General features: G+C 43.5%; 1 protein-coding gene across 3 annotated transcripts in view; it reads right to left on the bottom strand.

Moving 5' to 3' along the window:
* Positions 1-11,221, bottom strand: part of LOC111963385 (phospholipid-transporting ATPase VD) — a 43,258-nt gene extending 32,037 nt beyond the window's left edge. For 2 of the 3 annotated variants that reach the window (XM_023986790.2, XM_023986792.2), the window contains exons 1-3: positions 10,908-11,221; positions 4,336-4,721; positions 3,868-4,062 (exon numbers count right to left, since the gene is read on the bottom strand). In XM_023986790.2, coding sequence (XP_023842558.1) covers positions 3,868-4,062; positions 4,336-4,619 — 479 coding nt within the window. In that variant the 5' untranslated portion in view covers positions 4,620-4,721; positions 10,908-11,221. Of the gene's footprint in view, positions 1-1,907; positions 2,653-3,867; positions 4,063-4,335; positions 4,722-10,907 lie in introns of those variants that run through there. The other variant, XM_023986791.2, reaches the window with a different exon arrangement.
* Positions 11,222-17,226: the final 6,005 nt, after the last annotated feature.

The following is a 17,226-nucleotide window of genomic DNA, read 5'->3' as shown; positions in this document are numbered from 1 at the left end:
CACAACAATTATGTTTTACAACCACAGATGGTATAATTTAACCCCTTGTAATTAGAGATTGTCAACTTATCCTACTTTCAGTTCAGCATATACAGTGCATTTAAAAACTATTCAGACCCCTTGACTTTTTTCAAAATTTGTTACGTTACAGCCTTATTCTAAAATGGATGAAATTGTATTTTTCAATTGTATTCATCAATCTACACACAATACCCCACCTAAAAACAGGTTCTTCGAAATGTTTGCACATTTATAAAAATAAAAATAAATAAAAAATTAAATATCACATTAACATAAGTATTCAGACCCTTTACTCAGTACTTTGTTGAAGCTCCTTTGGCAGCGATTACAGCCCAGAGTCTTCTTGGGTATGACGCTACAAGCTTGGCACACCTGTATTTGGGGAGTTTCTCCCATTCTTCTCTGTAGATCCTCTCAAGTTCTGTCAGGTTGGATGGGGAGCGTTGCTACTCAGCTATTTTCAGGTACCTCCAGAGATTTTCGATCAGGTTGAAGTCCGGGCTCTGGCTGGGCCACTCAAGGACATTCAGAGACCTGTCCCGAAGCCACTCCTGCGTTGTCTTGGCTGTTTGCTTAGGGTCGTTGTACTATTGGAAGGTGAACCTTCCCCCCAGTCTGAGGTCCTGAGCAGGTTTTGATCAAGGATCTGTGTACTTTGCGCTGTTCATCCCCACAACATGATGTTGCCACCACCACGCTTCACCGTAAGGATGGTGCCAGGTTTCCTCCAGATGTGACGCTTGGTATTCAGGCCAAATAGTTCAATCTTGGTTTCATCAGACCAGAGAATCTTGTTTCTCATGGTCTGAGTATCCTTTAGGTGCCTTTTGGCAAACTCCAAGCGAGCTGTCATGTGCCTTTTACAGAGGAGTGGCTTCTGTCTCACCACTCTACCATAAATGCCAGATTGGTGGAGTGCTGCAGAGATGGGAGAATCTTACAGAAGGAAAACCATCTCCACAGAGGAACTCTGGAGCTCTTTCAGAGTGATCAGGTTCTTGGTCACCTACCTGACCAAGGCCCTTCTAGGAAGAGTGGTTCCAAACTTTGTCTATTTAAGAATGATAGAGGCAGGGAACGTTCAATGCTGTAGACATTTTTTGGTACCCTTCCCCAGATCTGTGCCTCGACTTAATCCTGTCTTGGAGGTCTACGGACAATTCCTTCGAACTCATGGCTTGGATTTTGCTCTGACATGCACTGTAGGACCTTATATAGACAGGTGTGTGCCTTTCTAAATCATGTCCAATCAATTGAATTTACCACAGGTGGACTCTAATCAAGTTGTAGAAACATCTCAAGGATGATCAAAGGAAACAGGATGCACCTGAGCTCAACTTCGAGTCTCATAGCAAAGGGTCTGAATTGTTATGTAAATAAGGTATTTCTGTTTTTATTTTTAATACCTTAGCAAAAAAATTGAAAAACCTGTTTTCGCTTTGTCATTATGGGGTATTGTGTTTAAATTGATGAGTAAAAAAATGTATTTAATCCATTTTAGAATAAGGCTATAACGTAACAAAATGTGGATAAAGTGAAGGGTTCTGAATACTTTCCGAACGCACTGTACCTGATCTAGTTAGCATGCTAGTCAGTTTGATGGCACCATATACAACCCTAGTAAGTATAAAGAAGAAGCTGCAGAACTACAGGTCTGTATGTTTTGTTTACCTGTAAAAGTAGCTGTCACATAATTACTGGTCAATTTGCTATATAGCTATCAGAATGTTAACCTGTAAAAGGATCTCGTGCACAAGCTAGAACATTTCAAACCATGTTCTAGCAAATCAGTTTACCCCATATAAGCAGTACTAATTCCATTTGCTCCCATTCAGAGATAACAAACAACCCTATGCTCTACTAAAATCTACACTGAGTGTATTTACCTGCTGTAAATCTCACAGACCAGTCCGTTGATGAACTTGTCCGACTTGTGTTTCCTGTAGTCTTCCCAAAGATCCTTTACTGCCGTCACTGCCAGCACCAGGAGAATGGGAATAATGCTGATTTCCGGCTGGAAGGCATTGACCACTGGAACAAAGTTCAGAGCTGCCAGGAATATGAAATAGATATTGGCAAAGCGGTGGAGTTGTTCGAACAGGTTCTTGGGAATAAATGAGAGGAAGGAGTACTTGGTGGTGGTCACCTTGTTACTGCTGTATGACTTGAGGATTTCCGTCAGCTCTTCATCCTCTGTGAGGGAGGATACCACCATCCTCCTCGTCCTCCCCAGTCGGTCCTTCGGACTGGAACTTTGTCCTCGGACCGGCCGCTCCAAGCTGTACATGACTCCTAAGCTCAGTGAAAGACTCCACCAGTTAAAATCCAGAGGGTTTACTTATTGGTGACCTTGATTAAAATTCAAGTCAACCCTTGTATCTCTCTCTGGCATTTCCAGCCACTCGTGACCGACCGAGCTCTGCATCTAGATTCAAATGCCCACTCTGTTTTACTGTCATCGTCTATCATGATCCAGGATGTTGAGTTGCCAGGGTGAAGTTTAGATATAGAAAGACAGCTACTTTGCCGGGGAGAGCTTTGTTTCTGTCATGGTGGAGAGTATCTCTCCGGCACTTCACTAACACTCCACCTCGCTGCCTTAAAGACCAAGAGCCACTCCTCCACACTCCATGTCATAAACAAACAACTCAAAGTTGAACTTTTATGACTTTCTATGAATAGGGATTGAGAAACCCTTGACATCACAAAGGAATGGTTAAATGAGCAAGCCCATAGATTATCTGTGCTGTATATATGGTGCTCTTTATACCACATAGTCACAGACAACTGAATCTACAATAACCAACATATAATCCAGTGTAAGGATCAACGGTCCTCAGCTTCAGGCTCTCTAGAAAATGTGTTCATGTTTGGTATGCTAATGGTAATACAGAACTGTAGACTGTATCATGTAAATTTCTACTTCACCTTTGATCCTACTGTTACAGGAAGTCCCAGTATGCAATTCATGGGTCTTTTCTCATTTGGGCAAAAGTCCATCCTCCACCTTCTCTTCTCCTTCCTCTCTCCTCTGTCCTCACTCCTCCGTTACTTGGAAACCGATAAGTGGTTGAGGAGATGTCAATTTGTTAGTAGGCAAACGAAAGAGTGTCCTCCCCTCCTTGATAGCCACCTTTCATTGAGGATAGTCATGTGTATCCTACCTGAGTCCTACTAAATCTGTCACACCCCCCCTGAATCATATTTTGTTTTGTCAGTGGAGAAAAGCATGCACACATGTTTTATCTATAAAATGTCTTAAACAACTAACATAATTTGTTTTGATCACTTTACACATTTATTTTGGGATCCACCCCTGTAAACGTAATTTGCCTGATGACGCGCAAGATGAGAAGGAGAGTCTAATTTCATACAAGCACATTTTCGTTCACGTTTCCTCTTCTCGCCGCCTCTCCTCGATTACCCTTGACCTTTTTCAAATGGAGGCGAGACAGAGAGAGGACGCAGGAGTTGAGCAAATTCAATTGTGAAAAGGCCATGGTGCTTTGGTGCTGATTAACACAGGGGACTGTGGGATATGAAGTTTGTGTTCAAGATGTTTTAAGACCTTCAGTTTGAATACTAGCCATCATAAAATCAATATACCTATGTCGTAATGCTGTAATGTATCTGGTAACTAAGGATATTTTATTAGAACAATGTTATAAATAGTAATAATTACCATAACTTATTCCGTTTGTGCATTGTGTAATAATAAAAAACACTCAACTCTATAACTATGTATGAAGTAGTATGTAACAACACGGTGACTGTTGTTGATCTATTCCCCTTATAAACAATAAACCCTGGCCATAATGGCCATTGTTGTCCAGCCTTCCCACTCACCCGCTGTACACTGTAACGATGTTGTTGTTGACCTTCTGGTCAAAGCGGTAGCGGCGGTAGTCCTCCAGGGCATCCTTGATGGCGATGACGATGAGCACCACTACCAGGGGAATCATGGTGATCTCCTTCTGAAACGCCTCCACCACTGGGATCCAGTTCAGCATCACCAGGAACAGGAAGTACAGGTTGGCCACCCTGAGGAGGGGCGAGAGGGGCTTGATAAATCCCACATCGACTAAGGCTACCTGTACACTTATGGGCACACTGCAGTCTCCATTTGGCATCTGCTCATTTTGAGTTAATTCACAACAAACCTAATTGCATGATTATAATCAAGTGACTCCTATGCACTCCTGCTCGAGTTGAAGTTATTTCCCAACATCAACAAACATGATTGCCTGATTGTAATCAGGTATGGTCTACCCCATCCCCTGTGTAAATCAGCATGAGGTTAGGTATTCCTCTCACCTGTGGAATTGCTGGAACAGGTTCATGGGAATGAAGCTCAGAAGGCTGTACTTGGTGGTACGGATGCTGTTGCCTTGGCATCCCTTGGAGATGCTGTGGTACTCATGCTGGTGGTGTCCGTGCCGGGCGATGACCGTCCTCCGTTTGCCAGTGAGCAGCTGTGTGTTGTGGAGCACTGGGGAACTCTTGGTGGGTAGGGCGGCAGGGGCCGAGTACTGGCCTCGACCTGAATCTGCGGCAACCAGCTGCTGCCAGCGGCGTCTCACCCAGTGGATCTGCTCCATAGGCCCAGTGGCCAGGGCACCCTACACCCAGAACCCTGCACGCTCCCTGGGCGGCCAGACCTGGTCTTCTGTTGCCTTAGGGCTGCTTACAGTGCTGTTTTTCTGAAACAAATACAAAACAGTAATCAGAAAGGTTTCAAAAGTAGTGACCTTGTGGAGAAAGCGGGAATGAAGTAGGACAGATAGTAGGCAAGAGTCCATGAGATAAGCATTGATTAAGTGACATAGCTATGACTAATTGTTTTAGGCAATACTCCCAACTCCTTTCTCAGGCCTGTATTTAAAGGGCAATAACTTCTAGTTCAAAATAGACCCTCACCTTGTACTTCTGACACCAATATATCTGTCACGTATACTTCCTCGCCGGCCTCTAGCTCATCAGGCTGCTGATTATCCTGCACACCTGTCACCCTCGTCTCGCGCACCTGCGCCTCATGACACTCACCTGGACTCCATCACCTCCTTGATTATCTTCCCTATATCTGTCACTCCCCTTGGTTCTTTCCTCAGGTGTTATTGACTCTGCTTTCATGTCGGTGCGTTGTTTGTGTTTCGTGTTCATTGTTTATTTTATTTATTAAAACACTCACTCCCTGAACTTGCTTCCCCACTCTCAGCCTACTCGTTACAATATCATTCCTTCCACTACTGATGGGAAGGGTCTGAGTATGGAGATGGAAACACCTGCCACGTGCCCTCCTTATCACTAACGTATATCATACGTATAGTGCCAAAGTGAGTTTGTTGTAAAAATGTTTACTACTGGGACTCCCGAGTGGCGCAGTGGTCTAAGGCACTGCATCCCTGTGCTAGCTGTGCCACTGGAGAACCTGGTTAGAGTCCAGGCTCTGTAGCAGCCGGCTGCGACTGGGAGAGCCATGGGGTGGCGCACAATTGGCCCAGCATCGTCCGGGTTAGGGGAGGGTTTGGCCGGCAGGGATGCTCCTGTCCCATCGTGCACTAGTGACTCCTGTGGCGGTCTGGGCGCAATGCACGCTGACACAGTCGCCAGGTGTACGGTGCTTCCTCCGACACATTGGTGCGGCTGGCTTCTGGGTTAAGCGGGCGTTGTGTCAAGAAGCAGTGCTGCTTGACTGGGTCGTGTTTCGGAGGACGCACGACTCTCGACCTTCACCTCTCCCGAGTCCGTACGGGAGTTGCAGCGATGGGACAGGACTGTAACTACCAATTGGATACCACGAAATTGGGGATAAAAAGGGGTCAAATAAAGACATGAAAATAATACTTTTTTACTACTATGTTGTCTATAGGTTATTTCTGCTACGTTGAAACTTTCTCAGGATCTGTTTTCAGCAGCCTCTTAACTATCTCAAACTTATTTTCACCTGTAATTCATTATCTAAACAGCAGGAGGTTGGAAAAACTCCTAAATTACACATGAGGAAATATACGACTTATGAAGGGGTGCCCCTCATTGGGGAGATTTTTTTAGCTAAACATTTTCGACATTGTGTAGAAAGAAACTGTGCATTAAGTGCTAATGACAACCATGTACTGTTGACAATGATGTTAAAGTTTTCTTGGGAAGATTAGGCTACTTGTACCTACTAATAGAGGCCGCTCAGCATGTGTGGAAAAACCCTACGCAATCAATTAGGGCCCCCCTCAAAGAAGTGTGCAATCATCACCGACATTGATGTATCAGGTTAATAATATAGACTGTTTGTGTTGATTAGAGTACACTTGACTGGCTTCACCACCTGACCTATTTACCATAACACAATTGTATTTACTTTTTCAAGTTTTTCACTTGAAGTCTCTTCTACGCCGAGACTGCCAGTGTCTCAATGCTTTGAAATACTTGCTTTCCTTTGTCATAATCATGTTCCTGTCTTCTAAATAAGAGAAGGTAATGCTGTGAAGCTCTATTGTGGCTCTATTGTAAGGCAAGGTAGACTGTAACACTAGCCTAGATATCACTAAACCCAAGGCTTTCCTATCAGTGAGAACTAGGGAGTAGGAAATCAGGGGGCTTCTAAAATGAGATACCCATAACCCAATGTGACAGAAGTTGTCCCTTCTCCCCATTGTAAATGTCAGATTTCATCAGGCTCGGTGTGCACGAGTCATGAGCCCATCTCAAGAAAATATGGTGGATTAGGCTGAACTGGTGTAGATACAATATGCTTACTCATTCTCAGGAATGTGGATTTGCCACACATGAGACCTAGGCTCCTGAAGCTATACTGAACAAAAATATGAATAAATGTTTCATGAGCTGAAATAAGATAATCCATCCACCTGACAGGTGTAGCATATCAAGGAGTGAATTAAACAGCATGTTCATTACACAGGTGTACCTTGTGCTGGGGACAATAAAAGGCCACTAAAATGTGCAGTTTTGTCACACAACACAATGCCACAGATGTGTCACACCCTGATCTGTTTCACCTGTCTTTGTACTTGTCTCCACCCCCCTCCAGGTGTCATCCATCTTCCCATTATCCCCTCTTGTATTTATACCTGTGTTCTCTGTTTGTCTGTTGCCAGTACGTCTTGTCAGGTCTTACAAGCGTTCTTTCCTGCCTTCCTGTCTCTCTAGTTCTGTTTCCCGGTTCTGACCATTCTGCCTGCCCTGACCCCGAGCCTGCCTGCCGTCCTGTACCTGCCTGACTCTGACCTGATCACGAACCTCTGCCTGGCCTCGACCTGCCCTTTGCCTGCCCCGTGTTTCTAGTAAATCATCTGAGAACTGTACTATCCGCCTCCCGTGTCTGCATCTTGGTCATATCCTGAGTTGTGATGAGATGTCTAAAAGTTTGAGGGAGCATGCAATTGGCATGTTGACTGCAGGAATGTCCACCAGAGCTGTTGCCAGAGAATTGAATGTTAATTTCTCTACCATAAGTCACCTCCAACGTCATTTTAGAGAATATGGCAGTACAATTAACCGGCCTCACAACCGCACACTATGTGGGCGAGCGGTTTGTTGATGTCAACATTGTGACATCAGCGGTGGGGTGGGGTTATAGTATTGGCAGGCATAAACTATGGACAATGAACACAATTGCATTTTATCGATGGCAATTTGAATGCACAGAGATACCGTGACGAGATTCTGCGGCTCATTGTCGTGCCATTCATCCAACGCCATCACCTCATGTTTCAGCATGATAATGCACGGCCCCATGTCGCAAGGATCTGTACACAATTCCTGGAAGCCTAAAATGTCCCAGTTCTTCCATGGCCTGTACACTCACCAGACATGTCATCCATTGAGCATGTTTGGGATCCTCGGGATTAACGTGTACGACAGCGTGTTCCTGTTCCCGCCAATATCCAGCAACTTCGCACAGCTATTGAAGAGCAGTGGGACAACATTCCACAGGCCACAATCAACAGCCTGATCAACTCAATACAAAGGAGATGTCATGCTGCATGAGGCAAAAGGTGGTCACACCAGATACTGACTGGTTTTCTAATCCACGTCCCAACTTTTTTTTTTAAAGGTATCTGTGACCAACAGATGCATATCTGTATTCCCAGTTATGTGAAATCCATAGATTAGGGCCTAATGAATTTATTTAAATTGACTGATTTCCTTAATTGACTGATTTATTAGAGATCCCCATTAGCTGCTGCCTCCTGGGGTCCAAACACATTAACTTCTCTGGGATATGTGGGACGCTAACGTCCCACTTGGCCAAAAGCCAGTAAAAATGCAGAGCGCCAAATTCAAATAAATTACGATAAAAACGAAATCACACATGAAAGACACCAAATTAAAGCTACACTTGTTGTGAATCCAGCCAACAAAGTCTAGAGCAGGGTTGGACTGAACCTGCAGGACGGTAGTTCTCCAGGAACAGGGTTGAAAAGCCCTGGTCTAGACGAACTGAGAGGAATGGATCCATATAGAGCTACCAGGCATAGACTACTAAGGCCTATAGCTTTACACAATGTTGGGTGACATCTCAAACAATAAGGCTACTTACTGGAGGATGTCCCCATTCCACTGAGGAGCTACTTAGCATAATATAGTGAACAAAAATATAAACACAATATGTAAAGTGTTGGTACCATGTTTCCTGAGCTGAAATAAAATATCCTAGAAATGTTCCAAACACACAAACTTATTTCTCTCAAATTTGGTGTACAAATGTGTCTACATTCCTGTTAGTGAGCATTTCTCATTTGCCCTAGATAATCCATCCACCTGACAGGTTTGGCATATCAAGAAGCTAATTAAACAGCATGAACATTACACAGGTGCACCTTGTGCTGGGGACAATAAAATGCCACTCTTAAATGTGCAGTTTTGTCACCCAACACAATGCCACCGATGTCTAAATTTGGAAGTAGCAATTGGCATGCTGACTGCAGGAATGTCCACCAGAGCTGATGCCAGAGAATGTAATGTTAATTTCTCTACCATAAGCCGCTTCCAACGTCATTTTAGAGAATTTGGCAGTACATCCAATGGCCTCACAAGCGCAGACCACGTGTAACCACGCAAGCCCAGGACCTCCACATCCAGCTTCTTCACCTGTGGTATCATCTGAGACCAGCCACCCAGACAGCTGATGAAACTGAGGACTATTATGTCTGTAATAAACCCCCTTTGTGGGGAAAACTCATTCTGATTGGCTGGGCCTGGCTTCCCTGTGGGTGGGCCTATGCCCTCCCAGGCCCACCCATGGATGTGGAATCCATAGATTAGGGCATAATTAATGTATTTTAATTGACTGATTTCCTTGTATGAACTGTAACTCAGTAAAATCGTTGAAATTGTTGCATGTTGTGTTTATATTTTTGTTCTGTATACTTACAGTAACCAGTAAATCAACTCTAGTCCTTTTACTTTGTTGACTAAATTAATACTATACTACCAACAAGACATTGGTTGACAGGCTGCTAACCCACAGGTCAGAAAAAGCACAAGTGAAACCATCAAGATACTACAGCATTGTATGCTAGATCTTATCAACACAGAATAATATAAATGTTCTATTTGAATCTTGTTCCGCTATGTGTACACAGAACCTTCATGATCCTCGAGAAAATAATTGTCACTAAGAGGAACAGAATGTAGTTCCAGAGAAAAGAAGAACTATGTTTATGGGCAAGTCCACGATAACACAGTAACACTGACTCAGATTTTTCACTTTAAAATGTCTGTCAAACAAAAACCAATGATTGCAAAGTTAAACAAACCATACAAATTGTTAAACGTAGTCCTTGTGCATAGTTTTATGGTTTGCTTAAATTTGCAATCATTGGTTTTTGACATACATTTTAAAGTGAAAAATCCTTTGTACCGTGGCATTATCCCTTATGCGCCACTCAACTCAGATATCACAACTACTCTGAGGTTACTCACTCACACGCCCTTGTGAGATGCCAAAACAGCTAGCAAGACAGGCCAGTATATGCCCTCGGCTGAGTGTGTGCTGTATTAAAGCTCAACAGTAGAGTATCCTTCATGCTTTCCTTGATTTCCCAGGTAATGTTTGTTTTGGTAGGCTACTTCAGTTTATTCTATAGTGTGAACTGTGTAGCCTAGGCCTAGTGCTGGGAGAGGCCTATAATTTATATATTATTGGGCTAAAAGGTTGACTTATAAAGTAGTTCATAAACTACTATACGTTTACATATAGTTTATACATCTGTAAAACAACATAGCCTGGACTAGAAGATACAAGCACATTTCTTTTCTATTGATATAATGACATATTTTCAAAGACAGGCTCATGTGCCTGTCATTTTCTTTACTTTATTTTTTTTATTGTACCCCCCTTATTCAACTGGCAAATCCAGAACCAGGTGTTTTACAACTGCCTGCATACCCTGGCCTACAGCTCTCCAGGAACAGGATTTTCTCAAACTGCTGTGTACAGTGAAAGAGAAAACAAATAGTTTCAAAAACTCCACACAATTTATTCTGCTGTGTATCCTTCACCACAGTGTGCACAATGACACTGTGACCATTTAGGAGATACTTTATCATTCATGCATGATGACATGGGCCAGGTGTATTGTTGCGATAAAGCCAAGGGGGCCAAAAAAACTAAAATGACAAATGTAGCTAACTAGGCTTAACTACAAAGGCATAATGCTTTTCCCGGAAATACAGTAGTTTACAACAATAGATCACAGATTTTAGCTAATTCAGTTTGGGTTTGGTATTTTTGTACCATTTTTTTTCTTTATTGCAGCAGAATTGATTTGAACGAAACGTGCCCTAACGAATCTAGTAACTTTATATTTTGTTACCATGGCTGCCTATAAAGTAAAAACAAAACATGCATAAATGTGTCAAGAACTTACCCTGTAGTATTCATTGTTCGCTGTGCTGAGAGCAGAGAGCTGTGAGTCGTAAAACAAAACACAAATACAATCTGTAGTGGTCACATCACATTACCTGTTTTGAGAATTTACATGAGTTAAAGCAGGCCTACTCATACTTGCGCGAATATATTAAAAAAATAACATCACTTGCGCAGCATCATGAATCACGAGATAAGAGTGCTGTTCCAGGGTATAAAAAAGACGAGCTGAACGCCACTACCCACAAGAGATGGGTGGTTCATTCAGTAACATTTTTTTATTATTTATTTCAGGCCTGCCTAACGATGTTCCTGTAATGAAATAGACTGTGTGTGAATCACTTCTTCGATGAGGTTTAACGGGGGTTAGCATCCAATAAATATTGCATTACCGCCACCTACTAGACTGGAGTATAACTCGCTTATACTTTTCTTGAAAAAAGAAACACAATAAAATAATACAAATGTATACCATCTAACCCTACACTCACTAAAAACACACCACCCTACTCCACTATTTAATCCTACCTCAGGCTAACAGCCTGAAAGGAGAGGACACCATCAGTCAACACACCCTGTAACTTTTCTGACTTCAAGTCTTGTACACCCAAATACCTCTCTGCAGCTGTCACCACAACCTTAATTTTCTGCGACTTATGTTCCATCCCTGCAGTGCAGTTGATAACCATTGGTATAAATGCTAAAAATCCAATCTTACTGAAGCATATATCACTTGTTGGCCTATCCCTCTGTACTGGTAAAGATCTACTACTCACACCACTCCTCTCAGGATCCCCCCCCCTTGACCCATCTTCCTCTACTTCAAATCAAATCACATTTTATTGGTCACACACACATGGTTAGCAGATGTTAATGCGAGTGTAGCAAAATGCTTGTGCTTCTAGTTCCGACCATGCAGTAATATCTAACTGTCACGCCCTGACCGTAGATTGCTTTGTATGTTTCTATTTTTTGTTTGGTCAGGGTGTGATGTGGGTGGGCATTCTATGTTTGTATGTCTAGGTTTTGTATTTCTATGTTTTGGCKTGGTATGGTTCCCAATCAGAGGCAGCTGTCTATCGTTGTCTCTGATTGAGAACCATACTTAGGTAGCCTGTTTTCCCACTGGTAGTTGTGGGTGGTTATTTTCTGTTTAGTGTTTGTATCACCTGTCAGAACTGTTTCGGTTATTCCTTTTGTTATTTTGTATTTAGTGTTCAGTTTCGAATAAATAATATGTACACGTATCACGCTGCACCTTGGTCCTCACCTTCTTCTTCTGAATGCCGTTACAGAACTACCCACCACCAACGGAGCAAGCAGCGTGGAAAAAAGGAGGAATGGACATGGGAGGACATTCTGGACGGGAAGGGATCCTACACATGGGAGGACATCCTGGCTGGAAGGGATCGCCTCCCATGGGAACAGGTGGAGGCAGCCAGGAGAGCGGAGGTAGCAGGAGAAGGGAACCAGCGGTTTGAGGGAACACGGCTGGCAAGGAAGCCCGAGAGGCAGCCCCCCAAAAAATTGGGGGGGGCACACGGGGAGTGTGGCGGAGTCAGGTTGGAGACCTGAGCCCACTCCCCGTTCTTACCGGGGCGAGCATGTGACTGGTCAGGCCCCGTGCTATGGGATGATGCGCACTGTGTCTCGGCCGAGCATCCACAGGCCGGTGTGCTCGGTGCCTGCGTCCCGCATTTGCCGGTTGGAAGCTGGCATCCAGCCAGAACGGGTGGGGCCAGATCTGCGCTCGAGACCGCCAGTGCGCCTCCACGGCCCAGTGTATCCGGTGCCTCGGCCAAGGACAAGGCCTCCTGCATGTCTCCCCAGCCTGGTGAGTCCTGTGCCTTCTCCCAGAGCCAGGCCTCCTGTGTGTCTCTCCACTCCAGTGATGATCCATGGCAAGAAGCCTCCAGTGATGATCCATGGCACGAAGCCTCCAGTGGTGATCCATGGCACGAAGCCTCCAGTGGTGATCCATGGCACGAAGCCTCCAGTGAGGAGTTATGGCACGAGGCCTCCAGCGACGGACGCCCTCCTGTCCGGAGCCGCCAGAGTCGCCCTCCTGTCCGGAGCCGCCCTCCTGTCCGGAGCCGCCAGTCGCCCTCCTGTCCGGAGCCCGCTGCGAGGGTCTCCGCTCCAGAGGCGCCACCTAAGTGGGCCAATACTAAGGTGGAGCGGGGTCCACGTCCCGCACCAGAGCCACCACCGCGGATAGATGCCCACCCAGACCCTCCCCTATAGGTTTAGGTTTTGCGGCCGGAGTCCGCACCTTTGGGGGGGGGGGGGGGGATACTGTCACGCCCTGACCTTAGAGATCCTTTTTATGTCTCTATTTTGGTTTGGTCAGGGTGTGAGTTGGGTGGGCATTCTATGTTTTGTTCTATGTTGTCCTTTTCTATGTGTTTGGCCTGGTATGGTTCCCAATCAGAAGCAGCTGTCAATCCTTGTCTCTGATTGAGAACCATACTTAGGTAGCCTGTTCCCACCTGTGTTTGTGGGTAGTTGTTTTCTGTTTTGTGTGTCTGCACCAGCCAGTACTGTTTCGGTCGTTATTTTTGTTATTTCAGTGTTCATTTAATAAATATGGACACGTACCACGCTGCACCTTGGTCTTCTCCTTCTCCCGACGACGTTCGTTACACTAACAAGCAATCGAACAATTTCACAACAACTACCTTATACACATAAGTGTAAAGGAATGAATAAGAATATGTACATATAAATATATGGATGAGCGATGGCCGAACGGCATAGGCAAGATGCAGTAGATGGTATGGAGTACAGTATATACATATGAGATGAGTAATGTAGGGTATGTAAACATTATATAAAGTGGCATTGTTTAAAGTGACTAGTGATACATTTATTACATCCAATTTTTAATTATTAAGTGGCTAGAGATTGAGTCAGTATGTTGGCAGCATCCACTCAATGTTAGTGATGGCTGTTTAACAGTCTGATGGCCTTGAGATAGAACCTGTTTAATCCATTTTAGAATAAGGCTGTAATGTAACAATGTGGAGAAAGTCAAGGGGTCTGAATAATTTCCGAATGCACTGTATGTATGTGTATATACAGTGGTAAACACAACGGCATAAAAAGGACAAAAGCTTTAAAGAGAAAATACATTTACAATGGTGATCTTTGTATTATTATTACCCACATCAGCCCATTGAAACATCTTGGTAGAGCAGAGACAACTTATTTTACCATTATTTAACTAGGCAAGTCAGTTAAGAACAAATTCGTATTTACAATGATGGCCTACCAAAATGCATAAGGACTCCTGCGGGTTAGGGGGCTGGGATTAAAAATAAAAAATTCAATATAGGTCAAAACACACATCACAACAAGAGAGACACCACAACACTACATAAAGAGAAACCTAAGACAACAACATAGCATGGCATCAACACAGCATAGTAGCAACACAACATGGTATCAGCACAAAACAAGGTACAAACATTATTGGGCAAAGACAACAGCACAAAGGGCAAGAAGGTAGAGAGAACAATACATCAGGCGACTTAGAGCATGTGGCTTTGTAACACGCAGATGTTTCATCCACACAGAAGCAGTGACTACCTGGCTAAGCTTGATAAGCAGGGGTCCGGAACAAGGTAGCATACACAGTGAAATCAGGCCATGGGTCCACAGCTGCAGTCAGAACGACAGCACGACCAGGAGTTCAGGTCCTCTATCAGGGGATACACAGAAAGAAAGAAGGGTGGGTGGGGGTATGCCTAAGATCACACCAGAGCCCATATTCACAAAGCATCCAAGAGTAGGAGTGCTGATCTAGGGTCAGGTCCCACCAGTCCATGTAATTTGATACATTATGATCTAAAAGCAACAATGATCCTAGATCTGCACTGGGTCCAGACAAGACAAGATGATCCTTTTCCTTCACTTTGGAGTCCAACTCATCCCAAACCATCTCAATTGGGTTGAGGTCAGGTGATTGTGGAGGCCAGGTCATCTGATGCAGCACTCCATCACTCTCCTTCTTGGTTAAATAGCCCTTACACAGCCTGGAGGTGTGTTTTGGGTCATTGTCCTGTTGAAAAATAAATGATAGTCCCACTAAGTGCAAACCAGATGGGATCGTGTATTGCTGCAGAATGCTGTGGTAGCCATGCTGGTTAAGTGTCTTTTGCATTCTAAATAAATCAGTGTCTGCGACCCCACACCTCCTCCATGCTTCACAGTGGGAACCACACATGCAGAGATCATCAATTCACCTACTCTGCATCTCACAAGGACACAGTGGTTGGAACCAAAAATCTCCAATTTGGACTCATCAGATCAAAAGGACAGATTTCCACCGGTCTAATGTCCATTGCTCGTGTTTCTTGACCCAAGCAAGTCTCTTCTTATTGGTGTCCTTTAGTAGAGTTTGTTCTCATCTGAACAGTTGATGTTGAGATGTATCCGTTTCTTGAACTCAAGCATTTATTTGCGTTGCAATCTGAGATGCAGTTAACTAATGTACTTATCCTCTGCAGCAAAAGTAACTCTGGGTCTTCCTTTCATGTGGCGGTCCTCATGAGAGCCAGTTTCATCATAGCGCTTGATGGTTTTTGCGACTTGCAACTGAAGAAACTTTAAAAGTTCTTGAAATGTTCTGGATTGACTGACCTTCATGTCTTAAAGTAATGATGGACTGTTGTTTCTCTTTGCTTATTTGAGCTGTTCTTGCCATAATATGTACGTGGTCTTTTACCAAATAGGGCGATCTTCTGTATACCACCCCTACCTTGTCACAACACAATTGATTGGCTCAAACACATTAAGGAAATAAATTCCACAAATTAGCTTAACAAGGCACACCTATTAATTGAAATGCATTCCAGGTGACTATCTCATGAAGCTGGTTGAGAGAATGCCAAGAGCATGCAAAGCTGTCCTCAAGGCAAAGGATGGCTACTTTGAAGAACCTCAAATATAACATATATTTTTATTTGTTTAACACTTTTTTGGTTACTACATTATTCCATGTGTTAATTCATAGTTTTGATGTATTCACTATTATACAATGTAGAAAATATATATTTTTTTAAATAAGAAAAACGCTGGAATGAGTAGGTGTCCAAACTTTTGACTGGTACTGTATATCAGACATTTTCAGGAAAAGCAGCTAATAGTAAGCCAATAAAAATGTATATCATTGCATTCGTTCAACATAGACGTCTAACTCTCTAATTAAGATAGAATCTGAGAGATCGCACTTTTTTTTTTTAAATCTCTCTGGGGAAGTTTGCCGCCATTTCGTTTGGGTACTCCAACACCCCGATTGAAGCAACTGTACATCTAATCTTCTCTCCCATCCCGTTGAGTCGACAGGGAGGTAGCCTGTTCTCCTCAAAACATCGCTAGCAAGCTAACTAACGTTACCCAATTTGAGCAGAGATATCAGCTTGCTAACTAGCAAAGCCAACCAACTAACTACAGAGCAAACAATCATTTTCTAATCTAATTAGTTTCGACCAAATGACAAGTTGCTACATAGCGTCCTCACCAACGCCTTGCTGTAACTTTCAAATTCTGTGAATGTAATTTCAACAGATTTGATTCATATTTAGCATAGTGGAAAGCGTGCTTCCAAGACGAACCCTGGCACCCTATTTGAAAGTACTGTTCGGAAGGAAAAGCCCGCCCACCAAAGCTCTAGTGTTTTTCTCTACATACCTATTGCACAACGTAGCAACGCCCACTTCCTATCCGATACATAGCTTCCTGTCAACCTGATTGTAGCCTCGAAGTAGCTTGTTTTATCATTACCTCAGTATATTAATATAATCATATTTCTATAGCGTTTAAAAAAAATCATTCTTCTTGAAAATTCTGTTTATCCGTTTAGTTAGTGTATTTTGTTTGTCTCTTTAGCTAGCAAACGTTAGCTACCAGTAACGTTACCTAGCTAACGTTAGTGTTAATGTTATTAGTTGGTGCGGCATCGTTATTGAAAGTTAAGAAATTAAGATTTCATTGAACCTTCTAGTGGGCTTCGCCGTTTGAAGAAGGGAGCCGTGCCTTTGCAATTCCAGTGGAATAACTACCATGTCCAAGAGATCCTCGTGTCACTGATGGGAAGCATCCCCGGCATCTGGGCTGTGGCTTGCCTTCTCACAAAACTAACAGTGTGGACCTCTTGTTAATTAAGGCATGGTCCAAGGCGCAATGAGCTACTACTGCAATGCATCTTTCCTTTTTTTGCTGTTACACCCTGTAGTACATTTATTGATAATAAACACCACTGCTTACTCCAAACACAATGTTGTAAAGAGTTTTTATTTACAGTGACAAAAGAACAGAAA

The sequence above is a fragment of the Salvelinus sp. IW2-2015 genome, linkage group LG4q.2 (assembly GCF_002910315.2).
Source record: "Salvelinus sp. IW2-2015 linkage group LG4q.2, ASM291031v2, whole genome shotgun sequence".
Lineage (NCBI taxonomy): Eukaryota > Metazoa > Chordata > Actinopteri > Salmoniformes > Salmonidae > Salvelinus > Salvelinus sp. IW2-2015.
Note: the sequence above shows the minus strand (reverse complement) of the source record. Positions and strands in the feature narration are given on the sequence as shown.